General features: G+C 40.3%; 1 protein-coding gene across 1 annotated transcript in view; it reads left to right on the forward strand.

Moving 5' to 3' along the window:
* Positions 1 to 13,490, forward strand: part of col17a1b (collagen, type XVII, alpha 1b) — a 51,141-nt gene extending 37,651 nt beyond the window's left edge. Inside the window, exons 43-55 of the mRNA XM_084077254.1 lie at positions 521 to 553; positions 1,033 to 1,146; positions 2,690 to 2,809; positions 2,938 to 3,060; positions 4,370 to 4,513; positions 4,984 to 5,115; positions 6,711 to 6,893; positions 7,293 to 7,439; positions 8,218 to 8,562; positions 9,164 to 9,328; positions 11,574 to 11,654; positions 12,666 to 12,776; positions 13,171 to 13,490. Coding sequence (XP_083933380.1) covers positions 521 to 553; positions 1,033 to 1,146; positions 2,690 to 2,809; positions 2,938 to 3,060; positions 4,370 to 4,513; positions 4,984 to 5,115; positions 6,711 to 6,893; positions 7,293 to 7,439; positions 8,218 to 8,562; positions 9,164 to 9,328; positions 11,574 to 11,654; positions 12,666 to 12,776; positions 13,171 to 13,232 — 1,760 coding nt within the window. The 3' untranslated portion in view covers positions 13,233 to 13,490. The remainder of the gene's footprint in view (positions 1 to 520; positions 554 to 1,032; positions 1,147 to 2,689; positions 2,810 to 2,937; positions 3,061 to 4,369; positions 4,514 to 4,983; positions 5,116 to 6,710; positions 6,894 to 7,292; positions 7,440 to 8,217; positions 8,563 to 9,163; positions 9,329 to 11,573; positions 11,655 to 12,665; positions 12,777 to 13,170) is intronic.
* The last annotated feature ends 1,648 nt before the right edge of the window (positions 13,491 to 15,138 follow it).

The following is a 15,138-nucleotide window of genomic DNA, read 5'->3' on the forward strand; positions in this document are numbered from 1 at the left end:
AAAATATTATGAGAAAAAAATATAAAGAAAGAATATATATTTATTTACACATACCTTAATACACAATAACACAACTTCACAATCCCATTATTTATTCGGCATTTGAGCCACGGATTTCACCATTTGATGAGATTTAGACTCTCAGACACAAGACTTTTAATATTTTGTTGTCGTTGGATAAGATTTAGTCCACAATTCCTTGCTGTATTGATGTGCTACCATAGGAGAGATAACAGACAAACGTTGATCAAAATAACAATTCTTCTACATTCTTCACAAGTAGATTGAGAGTGTAAAATGAAACCCATTTGGTCTCATTTTACGCTCTCAAGAGTTAAAGATCTATAAGAGTCCATTTGGTTACCAACTAACATTTAGCTGGGGACCACCTGGAACCCCCTCAAGTGGTTGAGAACCACTGGTTCTCTCTTCCGCTTTGCAGAATGTATCTGCACTGTCTGTGTGATTCATTTGTAGTTATATTATGTTTAGTAGTTATATTATGTTCATCTTTTCTAAGGGGAAACTGGAGCTCCTGGCTACGCTTCAAGAGGTACTGTGAAACCTAAAATCATTTGTTGTAACTACTCCTCAAATCAATTTCAATCATGAGCGGACAGGACACACTAGAGGCATTGCCATTGTTATTGCTTCTATAGTGTATACAGTATGTTAGGTCAGGAGTGTTATTTTCTATAGTGTATACAGTATGTTAGGTCAGGTGTGTTATTTTCTATAGTGTATACAGTATGTTAGGTGAGGAGTGTTATTTTTTTATAGTGTATACAGTATGTTAGGTCAGGAGTGTTATTTTCTATAGTGTCTACAGTATGTTAGGTCAGGTGTGTTATTTTATGTAGTGTCTCTACAGCACTGTATGTTAGGTCAGGTGTGTTATTTTATGTAGTGTACTGTCTACAGTATGTTAGATCAGGTCTATCATGTTCTATAGTGTCTACAGTATGGTAGGTGAGGTGTTATTTTCTATTCTGTCTACAGTATGTTAGATCAGGTATGCTATTTTCCCGTCAGGCTCAGTCTCAACCTCAGGACAACCTGGACCCCCTGGTCCACCTGGTCCTCCAGGCCAGCCAGGCTCCTCCTCTTCATCCGGCGAGATGCGTCAATACATCACTGAGTATCTAAGTAAGTCAATACATCACTGAGTATCTAAGTAAGTCAATACATCACTGAGTATCTAAGTAAGTCAGTACATCACTGAGTATCTAAGTAAGTCAGTACATCACTGAGTATCTAAGTAAGTCAATACATCACTGAGTATCTAAGTAAGTCAGTACATCACTGAGTATCTAAGTAAGTCAATACATCACTGAGTATCTAAGTAAGTCAGTACATCACTGAGTATCTAAGTAAGTCAGTACATCACCAATCTCGGAACCCAGAGACACACTGAAAAGGAAAAACAGCGACACCTCTGCTGTTCGTCCTCCTCAGTGTGACTCTGGGCCAATGCTAACGAAGGACCTGTGCGCAAGGAAACAGGGTTTAAGTCTGCCTTCACCGCTCCACTTCCGGTGGTGAGCTTGCGTTTTCATTCCGACTAGATAACATTTCTACACGGAACACTAACTCCACTTCTCCCAGAGAACATGATTGGTTTTGGTTATAAGCCCACTTGTTTCTATGATGAAAGAGTAAGTTCAAATGTGAATATCTTTCCGTGGTTGTCTGCTCCGCGGACGCTATTGTTAAATTAGTTTCGGTTTAAGTTTCGAGTCGGGAAGGATGACGGACACGTGAATCCCGCCCACTACATTTGATTGGATAAATTGCGGCCTGCTTCCTGATCTGAAGCCACGCCCACTCCCACACAGTGTGTACCTGTTCTGACGAACCTTCAAGACAGATTCCAACGCAGTGCAGAATCTGTTCTTGAGAGATTAGTACATCACTGATTATCTAAGTAAGTCAGTACATCACTGAGTATCTAAGTAAGTCAGTACATCACTGATTATCTAAGTAAGTCAGTACATCACTGATTATCTAAGTAAGTCAGTACATCACTGAGTATCTAAGTAAGTCAGTACAACACTGATTATCTAAGTAAGTCAGTACATCACTGAGTATCTAAGTAAGTCAGTACATCACTGATTATCTAAGTAAGTCAGTACATCACTGAGTATCTAAGTAAGTCAGTACAACACTGATTATCTAAGTAAGTCAGTACATCACTGAGTATCTAAGTAAGTCAGTACATCACTGATTATCTAAGTAAGTCAGTACATCACTGAGTATCTAAGTAAGTCAGTACATCACTGATTATCTAAGTAAGTCAGTACATCACTGATTATCTAAGTAAGTCAGTACGAGTATCTAAGTAAGTCAGTACATCACTGATTATCTAAGTAAGTCAGTACATCACCGATCTTCTAAGTAAACCAATACTTTATAGATTGTCTAAGTAAGCCAATACATTTATCAGTCAGTTCAAGAGAGTACTTGAGAAAGTGCCTTGGATTTTCATCTTTTCTTGTTCTTCTCAACATAAAAGCACCTTTACCACGCTTTACATTTTTTGGACTTCTGAGCACTTTTTCAAAAAGGCTTTGCGTTCCATCTGTCAAGGAAGCCCCCACTGTACCCGTGAACACAATCACACCAGGCAATGTTAAACTGCTTCAAAGAGGCCCAATCTAATATGGCACGTGTTCCTTCTTTTCTCTTGCAGGCAGAAACAGACAGTCCAGCAATCCCGGACCTCCAGGTCCACCTGGGCCTCCAGGAAGCCCTGGATCCTACTCGGGTTCTCTGGATGAATTATCCACTCGTGTCATCGCCTTCATACAGCGTAAGCCCTTACCCTTTTCATGGGATCTAGGTTGCCAAATGGAAGACCCTATTTGGAGAGGAATTAATCGTTAAAGTTGTTAAATGATATAGGCGGTCCCGTTTTAAACAGCGTTGGGAATCTTTCAGGTTCAGGTTCGAGTTTCGGCAGAGGGACCCAGGGACCCCCGGGGCCACCTGGCCCTCCTGGCACCTCTGGCACCTCTGGCTCTGGAGGCCTGACTATCACTGCTCTCATCACCATGTTGCAGAGTAAGTACATGTAATATTCTACCATCGAGTCAGTGTGTGTGTGTGTGTGTGTGTGTGTGTGTGTGTGTGTGTGTGTGTGTGTGTGTGTGTGTGTGTGTGTGTGTGTGTGTGTGTGTGTGTGTGTGTGTGTGTGTGTGTGTGTGTGTGTGTGTGTGTGTGAACAGCTAATCTCCGGCATTGTTGGCTTGATCTCAGCGAAACTGTGCACACACACTCCCTGGATGCCAGAGCAGAACCTCTTCCCCAAATTTTGGGGCCTGTTATAGCGCCACCAGGAGGTCGATTTTTGCAAAACACATATTTTGACAGTACTCCTACAGATTTTGACCAAACATCACCCACATCGGTACACAGTATCTCTACATCACGCACATCGGTACACAGTATCTCTACATCACGCACATCGGTACACAGTATCTCTATAGTCATTAAACGAAACAGGTATTTAAATATTCCATCCTGATTGGTTAAGATTGGCTTCCAAAGTTTGCAGGAGTGCTACGTTATGAACAAATTGCCTCAAATCATGAACACAGTGCGCAATTTTACCTATAAATGCACCGATCTGTGTACATTTTTGTATGCACACTCCCTAGAGGCCAAGGAAAAACCTTTGCCCTGCATTTTTCACATCTGCCTTTTATAGCGCCACCAGACTTAGGTAAAAAAAATCACACCCTGTGTGAAGGTAGCGGCGCCTTTGATACATTTTGTCATCGATATGTGTTTATAATGTGTTTATAGCCATGTGTCACGTGAAGCTTGACCAATCACTTTGTTGACGGGTCTGACCAATCAGAGCGTTGACGGGTCTGACCAATCAGAGCGTTGACGGTGAACACGGACAAAGTCAGGTATAGAGCAGGATCCGCTCTAGCGCCGCTAAAAAGTCTGATTGCGGTGAAACTTTGCACGCACATTCGCACTACGTTGAGGAACAAATGCCACCCTTTTAACATTGCCCTATTACAGCGCCAACAGGAGGCCGATTTTTGCTCATATATTACTCATAATCCAAACATCACGCAAATCGGTACACATTATCTCTATAGTCAAGTGATCAAGACGGATCCGTCCGATTTTTCATATTCCATCCTGATTGGCAAATTCAGAACATTGCTGGCCCACAATAACTTACCTGAACTGGCGGAGACCTGTGCATCGAGGAGCACTTTTTCTAATTTCATAGGTGTTTGTGGCAGTGATTAAAACGGATGGCATCCAGAACATACAAACAGATTGTCATAAACTGCCAGAGGGTGTGTGCTGAGCGAAAGGTCTATCTCCTGTGATGTGTGTGTGTGTTCAGGGGACGATGTGAGGCGATATGTGACAGGCCCACAAGGACCACCTGGACCACCAGGACCACCTGGACAGGCAGCAGCATCAGGGGGAGCCGTAGCCACCTACAACCCACAGGAGATTGCAACCTACGTCATCAGAATCATGAATGGTAGGCAACACACTCCAATGTGTTGAGGGAACAAGTCAACACAAAGTCAAGACAAGTAGACCACAACCATTATATTGTCGCTGTCGGGCAGCGACAATCATACTACGTCCTGCTTGATCATACTACAGCGTCACACAAAAATATAAAAAATAGCAGATCTACAAGCTCGAAACATGGCGCGAAGCGACAAGTTTTGAGCTTGTAGATCTGCTATTTTTGAATTTGAATCCTGAATAGTAACCGTTTTGTACATAGACAAAGACGATATTCTTTTTGTCTGGGCTACCAGATTTCAACTCAACGCCAATTAAGGATTATTGATTCAAATGGGTGTATTAAATACAGTAGGCCTACAAGAAACATGACACACTTTCTGTGACAGTTTCTGGCATGAGTCAAACCCACGTGGTCTATGGTTGCCGTTACTGTACATCTACAGTAACTGATATTTTCTCAATGTCTCTCTGTAGATCGAGGTCTTAGTGGTGCTGGTCAGCCTGGACCACCGGGTCCTCGGGGACCCGCAGGACCTCCAGGTCCTGGAAGTTCTGCAGGGTCTTCGTACTCTTCTACCACCATCGACTACTCTGCACTGATGAGAAGTAAGTCCATACTGCGTGTCTTAGATATGTACTAAATTAGGGCTGCATTCTATCGATGACCTTGTCAGTTAATCAAATAATGGAGAAGTGCATTTCTTGGGCTAACTTATTTCTACATTTTTTTTTATAATTACATTACATTACATTACATTACATTACAGTCATTTAGCAGACGCTTTTATCCAAAGCGACTTACAATAAGTGTATTCAACATAGGTAGGGAACGAAACTACTAATCACCAGAGGTCTTAAGTGTATTTCCTGTAAAAACAAGCAACCAAGAGTATACCTAGCGCTAAGGTAAAAGTGCAATATATCAGCTATCTACTTTCAAGCACATGAGATAAAATAGCCAAATCAAATGAGCACGAGCTAATCAATCCAATACAACAATAGTTCCTAAACTAGTTAACAACAAGTAGGCCAGGCAAAGAGGAAGGGTAGTGTTTCCTGAAGAGGTGGGTTTTCAGCCTGCGGCGAAAGATGGGCAGTGACTCTGCTGTCCTGACATCAGTGGGAAGTTCATTCCACCACTGTGGGGCCAGAACAGAAAAAAGTCGTGACCGTGTCGATCGACCAGAAGGACCGTTGAGTGGCGGGGGAGTCAGTCGCCCCTTGGTGGCCGACCGGAGTGGTCGGGAAGGGTTGTGGGCATTGACCAATACCCGGAGGTAAGAGGGAGCTGTTCCTTTCACTGCCCTATAGGCTAGCACCAGGGTTTTAAACTGAATGCGAGCCGCTACGGGGAGCCAGTGCAGGGAACGGAGAAGGATAGTTGTGTGAGAGAACTATCCTTAAATCCTTATAATCAACTAAATCGATTTGTCTGATTAACCACTTAAGCCAGTAATACTCAACTGGTGGCCAAATCTAGCCTCGTCCAATGTAAAAAACAAATTAAAAATGATTATTGGATGGTTTGGTTGTAAAATAACAATGGCATAGGGATGACAGTATTGAATGTTTTTCATAACCGTTTACCAAAACTCAGTTAACAGTTAATTGGCCAAAAACTGATATGAATAAAATGTAGACTAATATTTAGATTCTAAATAGTTTCTTTCATTCTAAATTTTAGGATGAAGGGGTCCCAAATGAATACTGCATTTGTAGCCATGAAACTACTACAGGAAACTAGATGTGGGTAAAGGTCATCTTTGATGAGTAGAATATGGAGACCATCCGCTAGCCTGTTAAGCCATCCCGGTCTTGTGAATTCACATCATCATGTGTCTTCTGCAGTCCGGTCTGGCCCCAAGCGTTGGTCTGGCCCCAGAAGACACATGACAAAGTGAATTCATGCGACCGGGATGGTTTAGTATTGCAGGCTAACCATCCGCCACTCTGCCGGTAGTCATTTCATTTTATCCTATTCTAATAATCTTCCTGCGTAGTATCTAATTGCCTTTGACATCAAATAGGGCGATTTCTGGATTTCTGGCGAAAATATTGATTCCTTCCTGTTTTGGTTCATATTATATTCACAGACTTTCTGGGTTCTAATCTACTTTCTGTACAAAACTAGTGAACTCAAATAAGTCTCATTAACATGAACATCTCCACCTCCACTGTCCTCACCTCTACTACCTCCTCAGACTCTGAGTTCCAGGCGCTGGTCAGCCGTTCGGCAGGACAACAGGGCCCACCTGGTGTACCTGGTACCCCGGGAAGACCCGGCCCACCAGGACCACAAGGCCCAGTAGGCCCAGCGGTGCAGTCAGGAGGAGGAGGAGGGTCCAGTGGCTATAGAATGGAAGACATCCAACGCTACCTGCAGAGTGAGTCTTAAATCCTAGAGGATTAAACTTGTTAACATACTTCTGTCTCTGTCGGGTGGAAACCTCATTATGTCCAAAACTGTTACTTTTCAGGATTCAAATTCAAAAACGGCATAAGTAGCAGATCTACAAGCTCAAAACACGTCACTTCGCGCAGCGTTTCGAGCTTTGTGGTTACAATTATGGAGATAGGAAGTTTCAGCTCGACAGCGACAATGTTCATTATGTATTATTATAATGAGCAGCTCCTTAATGTAAACAGAGGAAGCTAACTACAGATTTGAATTCAATGTTTTGATAGCGGGTAAATGATGTACTGTATAATACAGAAACCTCTGTCACTGAGGTTTGCAGTATGGGACTATGATTGCTGATTGTAAAATCCACCTCCTCTGTCAGATTCTGGGTTCAGGGGTCAACAGGGGCCTCCCGGTCCTCCGGGCCCTCAGGGGCCTCCAGGGAACTCCCAAGGAGGGAGCGCCGTCTCCTACGGTGGGGGGAACCAGAGGGAGACGATCCGCGCAGAACTCCAGGAGTATCTTAGAAGTGAGTTGTCATCATCACACATCATCAACCCTATGTACAAAAGAATCTGCCATGTTGTGAATGAATTACTACTCATGACAGCCCTGATACATGACTGTCATGGATGAACTTCAACCTGGTTTTGCACTCCCTTTTTGGTCCGTACATCATCATAAACGTTTAGATTTCAAATATAAAGAGCTTACCTCATGGCCACGGATGTTACAATTCTGTACGGGCCCTCAGAAGTACCCGTATCTTCTGTATTGTTCAATAAAAAGCATTTTAATCCGATCGGTGGCCATTTTATCTGTATTTTCGCCATATGCTTTCAACTAAGCGACCCTATCGGTTGGGAGGTGTACTGCACTCGGATACATTCATTTATAACTCTTATGGAAGATACGGGTACTTCTGAGGATAGATAATTGTAACATCCGTGGGCCATGAGGTAAGCACTTTATATTTGAAATCTGAACGTTTACCGTATGTACTGTACGGGCCAAAAAGGGACACCAGGTTGAAGTTCATCCATGACGTGTGATATACTTGTGAATGAAGTATTTACATGAATTATGTAAATAATGCCAGTTGTACAACAAATAGCGAAAGTAGCCGGTCTACAGGCACACAATCAGTCACTGCGATGCATTGTGAGCTTGTAGATCGGCTATTCTCACTATTTTCGAAAAGAAAATAGAAATTTGCCCAAAATAGGAATTCCAGGTAATGTGATTGAGGCATAACGCATTCATGGCCATTCATAATCACAAAGAAAAATAACGTTAATGTTTTTCAGGTGATAATATTCGCCATTCCATCAGGGGACCCCCAGGGCCTACTGGACCCCAAGGTCCCAGGGGAGAACGTGGGGAGCCCGGTTATAGTCAAAGCGTGCATACAGGATACAGTCAAGGCCAGCAGAGCTCCTCCAAGAGCGATCCTCGATATGACGCCCGCCGCGACTCTGAGCGACGGGACTCTGAGGGCCGTGATTCTGACGGCCGTGACTCTCAACACCATGACTCTCAGCGCCGTGACTCTCAGCGCCGTGACTCTGAGCGGCGAGAGGTTGACGTTAGCAGGCTGACCGAGACGCTGGATTACTCCAATGTTGCCCTGAGGGTTTCTGACTACATCAAGAGTGAGTACTTATTATGGTGGATGCTCACAGTACACCTAACCTACTGTAATGTTAACCATGTTTTGATTATCAAAAACATGTGAGCAGGACAAAACTGCAGAAGAAACTGCAAAGAAAGAAAGGTTTTAAGGCTGCTTCAGTGGAAAATTAAGTTCTAAGCTGGACATACAGTACTATAATATCTTATTATTTCAAAAGAGTTCTGAGAACCACTCCAATAGAGCACTGGATCTCAATATGGGATCTGGGCCCCCCTGTGCCGCCCCCTCAAGGACCCCTGGGCTATGTATCAGCTAAATCATTGATGGTTTAGAAACCAAATAGAGCCTTACCTACGGGTCTGTAATGGACCATTTGTAACCAAATGGTCCATTTGGTTCCATTTGTGATTTGTACAGTGTTTGGGTTAAATTACCACTAAGGATTCACAGTGAAGATTGAGGTCCGAGATACAGTATACAAGAAAAATGTCCCAAATGGGGGTCTGTGGCCTAATCTAACGCATACCAAACTGGGGGTCCTTGAAATTAAAAGGTTTGAGAATCATCTGCTATAGAGAATGTTGAACCTGTGGTCCTGTTCTCTTGTGAACGTGCCCCAGGTCAAGGTCTGCTGCAGGACTACCTGGTGGAGGGTCCTTGGAGAGGGTCCGTCAGAGCCGTTCAAGGACCTGCCGGACCGCCCGGTCCGCCCGGACCGGCGGGATACACCCGCGTCATCGGCTACTACGGCAACGTGACGGTTGACCTCATGGACTTCTTCAGAAGTGAGACAAATAGCTTTTATTTCAGTGTATTATATAACCTTGGGGCAGGGCGATATGACTTCAAATCAGTATCATGGTTATTTCAAACTTTTGCCTCGATTATGATTAATGAAAGATTATTTATTGTTTTAAATAGTGAAAATAGCAGATCTGCAATTTCACAATGCATAGTGATGTTGTGAGCTTGTAGATCAGTTATTTTTTGCTATTTCTGTACACAACCCTGTATTATATTACTTCGTTGTACAATGGTGAAGTGGCTAATCAAATGATTCGATTGAGTCGATTATTCAATGAATATACATGAGCTAGATTAAATCGGTTATTAGGGTTCTACATTTCTGTTTCTTCTTCTAGTTGCAACTCAGTTGCAACTATTTTACTAAGAATAGAGTGTTTAAGGGGTTAACCTGATTGATTTATTTTAGCCTCTATTTCCCCTCTCCCTCAAGAGGCCTTGCCTGCCAGGCCACAATTGTAATTAAGAATCTGTTATTAATTTGTCTTGCCTGGTTAAATAAATTAAATTCAATTACCAGCATCTTCCAAGCTGCTGTAACACAGACCATGTGTTTGATACCAGTAGTTTGGAAGCTTTCACTGTGCGTTTATCTAAATCTTATAAACTCTATGTTTTTAGTTATCACTAATATCTTCCATGTCTCTGTGGCACGCGAGATCTGTCAGTGATATGTAAACTAAAGGGCTGGGGTTCAAGACAGCCATTTGGCCGATTTTCATTCTCCATCTAAATTCTAAAGCATGTTAAGTATTTTGTGCTGCCTTGCATATTCCATGCCAGCGTGGCTCAAGAAATAAGGTCAGGGGTTTATAAATTGAAGGTCATAGGTTCAAAACTCAGAAGCAACTCAATGAACAACTTAAACAACTAAAACAAACTAGTGTGGTCAAAAAATAACTGATTCAAATTTCTCAATGAAAATCAAATAAACACCTTAACAAAAATAAAGGTGAAAAAATGCCTCAAAATAGTAGAACAGCTGTCAAATCAAAGTAATAATATAAAACAATGGGAAAATCAAACAAGAATAAATTGGGAATCAAATGTCCCCAAGCCTTTCACACTATTCATACTTTTTAGGTTATATTTAAAGTTTAAGGGAGAAGTGGCAAGTCAAAAGATGAAAATCCACAGCAAACACCTCTCCCCCTGACTGAATCTACAGATACATCCACTGATGATGAGGGTTCATTATGACACAACTGAGATTTAGGTTAATGTTTAAAACCATCTGGCTGTAAAATCTTGACTCTGTGTTGCTGTTAATGAAAGAGTAAATCTGGGTACAGAGTTGTTTAGTCTTAGTGACATTAAAATGCATACCCTTTCTTTTAGCTTAGTCATTATCTGTTTGAGATGACCAAAACTATAGCTTTTTTTTTAGCTTTTTTAGAAGCAGAACTATACAATATTTATTTAATCACGTGCATTTTCTGTTGTCACATTGTTACATATAAAAGTGGTTGTAAAGTTAACCAGTTTCTCAAACAATTGTGGTATGACCACAGCTTCTTAGATTTTCTGAATTAAGTTCAATTGGGAAAATACCATTGTATATATATATTGAAAATACCATGGCATGCAACATACCAAATCAATGATCAATTCTAGGCTGAGCCCCGTACTTGTTGAGCTATTATAATGACCCAGATTAATTAAACTGAATCCAACCACTTCCATTTACAAAACAGATGGATAAAAACAGATGTGCTGTGAATAATTTAGGCAACAAGTACGAATAATTATGACACAGTATGCTGTATGAATTTTGACTTCATTATAACATAGTATAGTATGACGTTTATATACTATTACCATGTCAATGTAGGAATTGAACTGGGATTTCTAAACCTGCATGCTTTCAATAAACCTAATTACATCCTGCTTGGTTTACATGTGATCACCACACAAAATAAAAGTCCTGCTATCTGGAGTCAGCATGTGATCACCACACAAAATAAGTCTTGCTTCCCAACATGCGCAAAATAGAAGTCTTGCTGCTTTTGGAGTTTGCATGTGAACACATTGTTTGTAGAAGTAATGTTAGAACCCATTGCTCATGTACTGTCCATGTAAATGAGATAGTGTCAATTACACAAATAAGCATAGATTATATTTGCACAGTATGACTTTAAATATGAAACGCAAATAGCTTTTTTGTCAATTCCGCATTTATTATGACTGATTTAATTTTGGTACCAATGTGTTTTCCCTCTCATGTAGCCCACGGCACCATCCCTGGCCCTCCTGGAGTGACAGGTCCGAAGGGCGAAAGAGGTTACCCGGGACCCAGAGGAGAAAAAGGTACGATAGATTGGAATCAATAAGCAATTGATCAGGTCCTTGATAGGGTTCCAGGTGGTCCATGGCAAAATAAAATGTCTATCAGAGGGTTTATATGTACAGTATGTGTGTATGTATTCATGTCTGTCCCCTAAAAAAATAGACCAATAACAGCCAGGCCTTGAATTGTATACTTTTAGGGGCAAAGCCTCTTGACCTTGGTGTTGTAGATTTGAGGGCAAAAACAATGATTTTTAAGTCCACAGAAATTATTCATTTGATTATTATTATTGTTTTAATACATAGTATAACTGTCAGTGAAAAATACATAAAATGCTGTTTGTTTCACAAAATAATGTTTTGGCATTTACAAATTACAAAAAGAAACTCCAGAGTCAGAAGTTCATACATATTTGGACTAATCAGAGTCACTGGACTCACTTAGTGTCTGTCTAAATGAGTCGGGTGGAAACCTCATATGTCCAAAACTGTCACTTTTCAGGATTCAGATTCAAAAACAGCAAAAGTAGCAGATCTACAAGCTCAAATCGCTTTCGAGCTTGCGGATCTGCTACTTTTGATGCTTTTGTGTGACGCTGTAGTATGATCAAGTAGGCCGTTCATTTATGAAAACACACAAAAAGTTAAAATAAAACTAAAATTGGGCAGTCAAGGGTGGGGTGGGGTGGGGGTGGGGGGCTAAGAAGTCACAATCTCAACAAAAGACAGTGGTGTCTGAGAACCTCAACAGGAAAGGGGCAGAGAGAGAAAATGCTTAAATCCATGAAATTCCTTCCTGAATTACGAAACACGCCGCCTTTCGAGCTTGCAGATCTGCTATTTTTTGATACTTTTGTGTGACGCTGTAGTATGATCAAGGAAGACGTTAATTTACAACAACAAAAAAATACAAAATGTTAAAATATGGAGATAAGAGGTTTCTGCCCGACAGCGACATTATCAAAGTGTGGGTTCTTGAAATGAAAAAGGGTAGAAAAAGAGAGTGTTGTGATGTGTGGTGCTTGTTTCCAGGTGAAGCAGGGAGGCCAGGTACACCAGGGCTTCCAGGTCTGGGTCTACCTGCACCATCTGGTGGTAGTAGCTGGACCATCCAGACACACCACCTGCAGAAGAGGGATGCAGGTAGGGGCTGCAACCATGTCCATTATTTTCATAGCGTATTATTCCATCGATACAAAATAAATAAATAGCAGATCTACAAGCTCACAACGTATGGCGCAATGCAATGTGCTGTGAACTTGTAGATCTGCTATGTTTCCACTATTATATATGCTTTTTTTTTTTTTTTTTTAAGTATACAATTATTAATGTGGTTATTATTGGTAGCGGTCATTGTCAGTCATTTCTTTGTATATTGAAGTTATTTCTCATATCTGTCCTGTGTAATTGTCGTTTACGAAACCTTAACTTTTGTATTTCTAAATTAAATTATTAGTGTATTATGTGTTGCATACATGTGCTATACAAATAAAACGTGCCTTGCATATTAATCACACCGATTTCTTTCTCCCTCCAGATGAATCTGACGATCATCCTCATCGACGTCACCGCCATCGGCGTCGACTTGTCGGTGTTTAAAGCTAACCCTATTTGTACTACTGCTATCAAGCTAGGTTTCACTTCACTTTTCCTGTTTTCTTAACAGTGTTAAAACCAAAATATGTTTGTTACACCAGTGGTTCCCAAACCTTCAAAAATGTGGGACCCAAACTTACCAAAATACATGATGAATTAACCACTTGAAGCCCAATTAAATTGTGAAAATACCCTATCAGCGTGTTGCATTTCGACACTTTTATAGATGAACTATTTTCACCATTTCTTAAGTCTTTTTTTTATGTTCATTTGTTTTTAGAAAAATTCTGAAATTCTTTTGAAAAATGTTTGCCTTTTTTATAGTCCAAATTTGTATGTATTTTTTAAAAGATTTCGAAATACTTGTTTGGTTCTTTTCACTCGTGACTCAAAAATGAGTCCGTCAAACAAATATGGGTCCCAACACATTATTTGGGTGACACTAGTAAAACAGAGCAAATTGTATTTGAAAGTGTTCCTTCATCCTTGTTTTTTGTAGTGGATGATAGGGGGGGGGGGGGCGGGACGGGACGGGAATCAACTGTGGCACAAAAAAATGCATTCATCTCCGCGAAGCCGCTTTGAGTAGGTTTTAGCTGCTGGCCAGTGTTTCTGAACACGGATACAGTATCTCCAAATTCTGTGGGGTGTGTGACGTTTACTTTGCTTATCTTTTTGGAGCTGGTAGGGACGCTTTTTCACTGGCAGATTTCTATTTAAAAAAGAAAAACAATTTAGCAATAGCCGATATTGCTCGCACTTTGAATATTTTCTCCACTGCTTATATGACTGATGTGTCTTTACTATTGTTTTCTATTGAGGACTATATTTTTTAATGAGGACTTTATAAAAAAAAGTGTTATATATGTTGCTGAAAAATGTTATGAGATAATCATGTTCAGTACACCATGAAAGCCTACAATATAATTGTTCTTTAACCACTTAAGCCCTATATACACTTTGTCATGGGATGAATAGCGAAAATAGCCAAGCTACTTGTAGATCGGCTATTTTCGCAATTTTTGGAAAATGTTTACCAAAAAAAGGAAACATTATGGCAACGTTTGAATATTTCCGAAGATAGGACGCCAGGGCTAATGTGGTTAATTACTGTATGCACAAATGTAATTCTGTAATTCAGAATGAGTCAGAATCTGTCATTAGCCCCACAGTACAACAAAATGAGGTTCAAGTATGCAACGGGGAATCACCAGATTCTCAACTGTGCTCTTTTCACCTGTCAGGGATATTACTGTTAAGACCATATTTCTTACTGTTTTATTTTAATCTTTGCATGCAAGGTTTGTTTGAGAAAAGAAAATGTACATTTTTTGTAGGTTACTGGAGGACTTAAAATTTACTTGGAAATGACTGTGATCCGAATGCGTATTTTTTTTATGAGATAGCACTGAAATTGACATGTTTTGTTTATACTTTTAAGCGTTTGAAAGCAATAATTTATAGAAATCATGGAATAAATTGTCCCAGTCACACAAATATTTTACATTCTAGGACATTTGTGCTTTGATCAACTGTTGACCTGATACATTTGAAAACCACTCAAATAAATATATTTTTGGACTCCAATATACAGTTAAATGTTTTATTTACAACAAAAAGTATAATATATATACTATATAAAGACAGCTTAAATATATTTTTTATCTGACCTAAAAAGTACATATGATTATTAATTGTGGTAGAATGGGCGAAATCATTCAATCCATCTATCACATTTTTTATAACCTAACAAAAATAAAAAATAAATGGATTTGGAGAGTCTATGATGTAGCTCATACACTATAGTATATTGTCTGTCGGGTCAAACCTCATATGTCAAACTGTTACTTTTCAGGATTTTTTCATTAGAAAAACAGGTTAGAGACAAGAGAGACCAATTGTCTTTCAT

This window comes from Gymnoscopelus microlampas (assembly GCF_963454915.1).
Source record: "Gymnoscopelus microlampas genome assembly, chromosome: 13".
NCBI classification, from domain to species: Eukaryota; Metazoa; Chordata; class Actinopteri; order Myctophiformes; family Myctophidae; genus Gymnoscopelus; species Gymnoscopelus microlampas.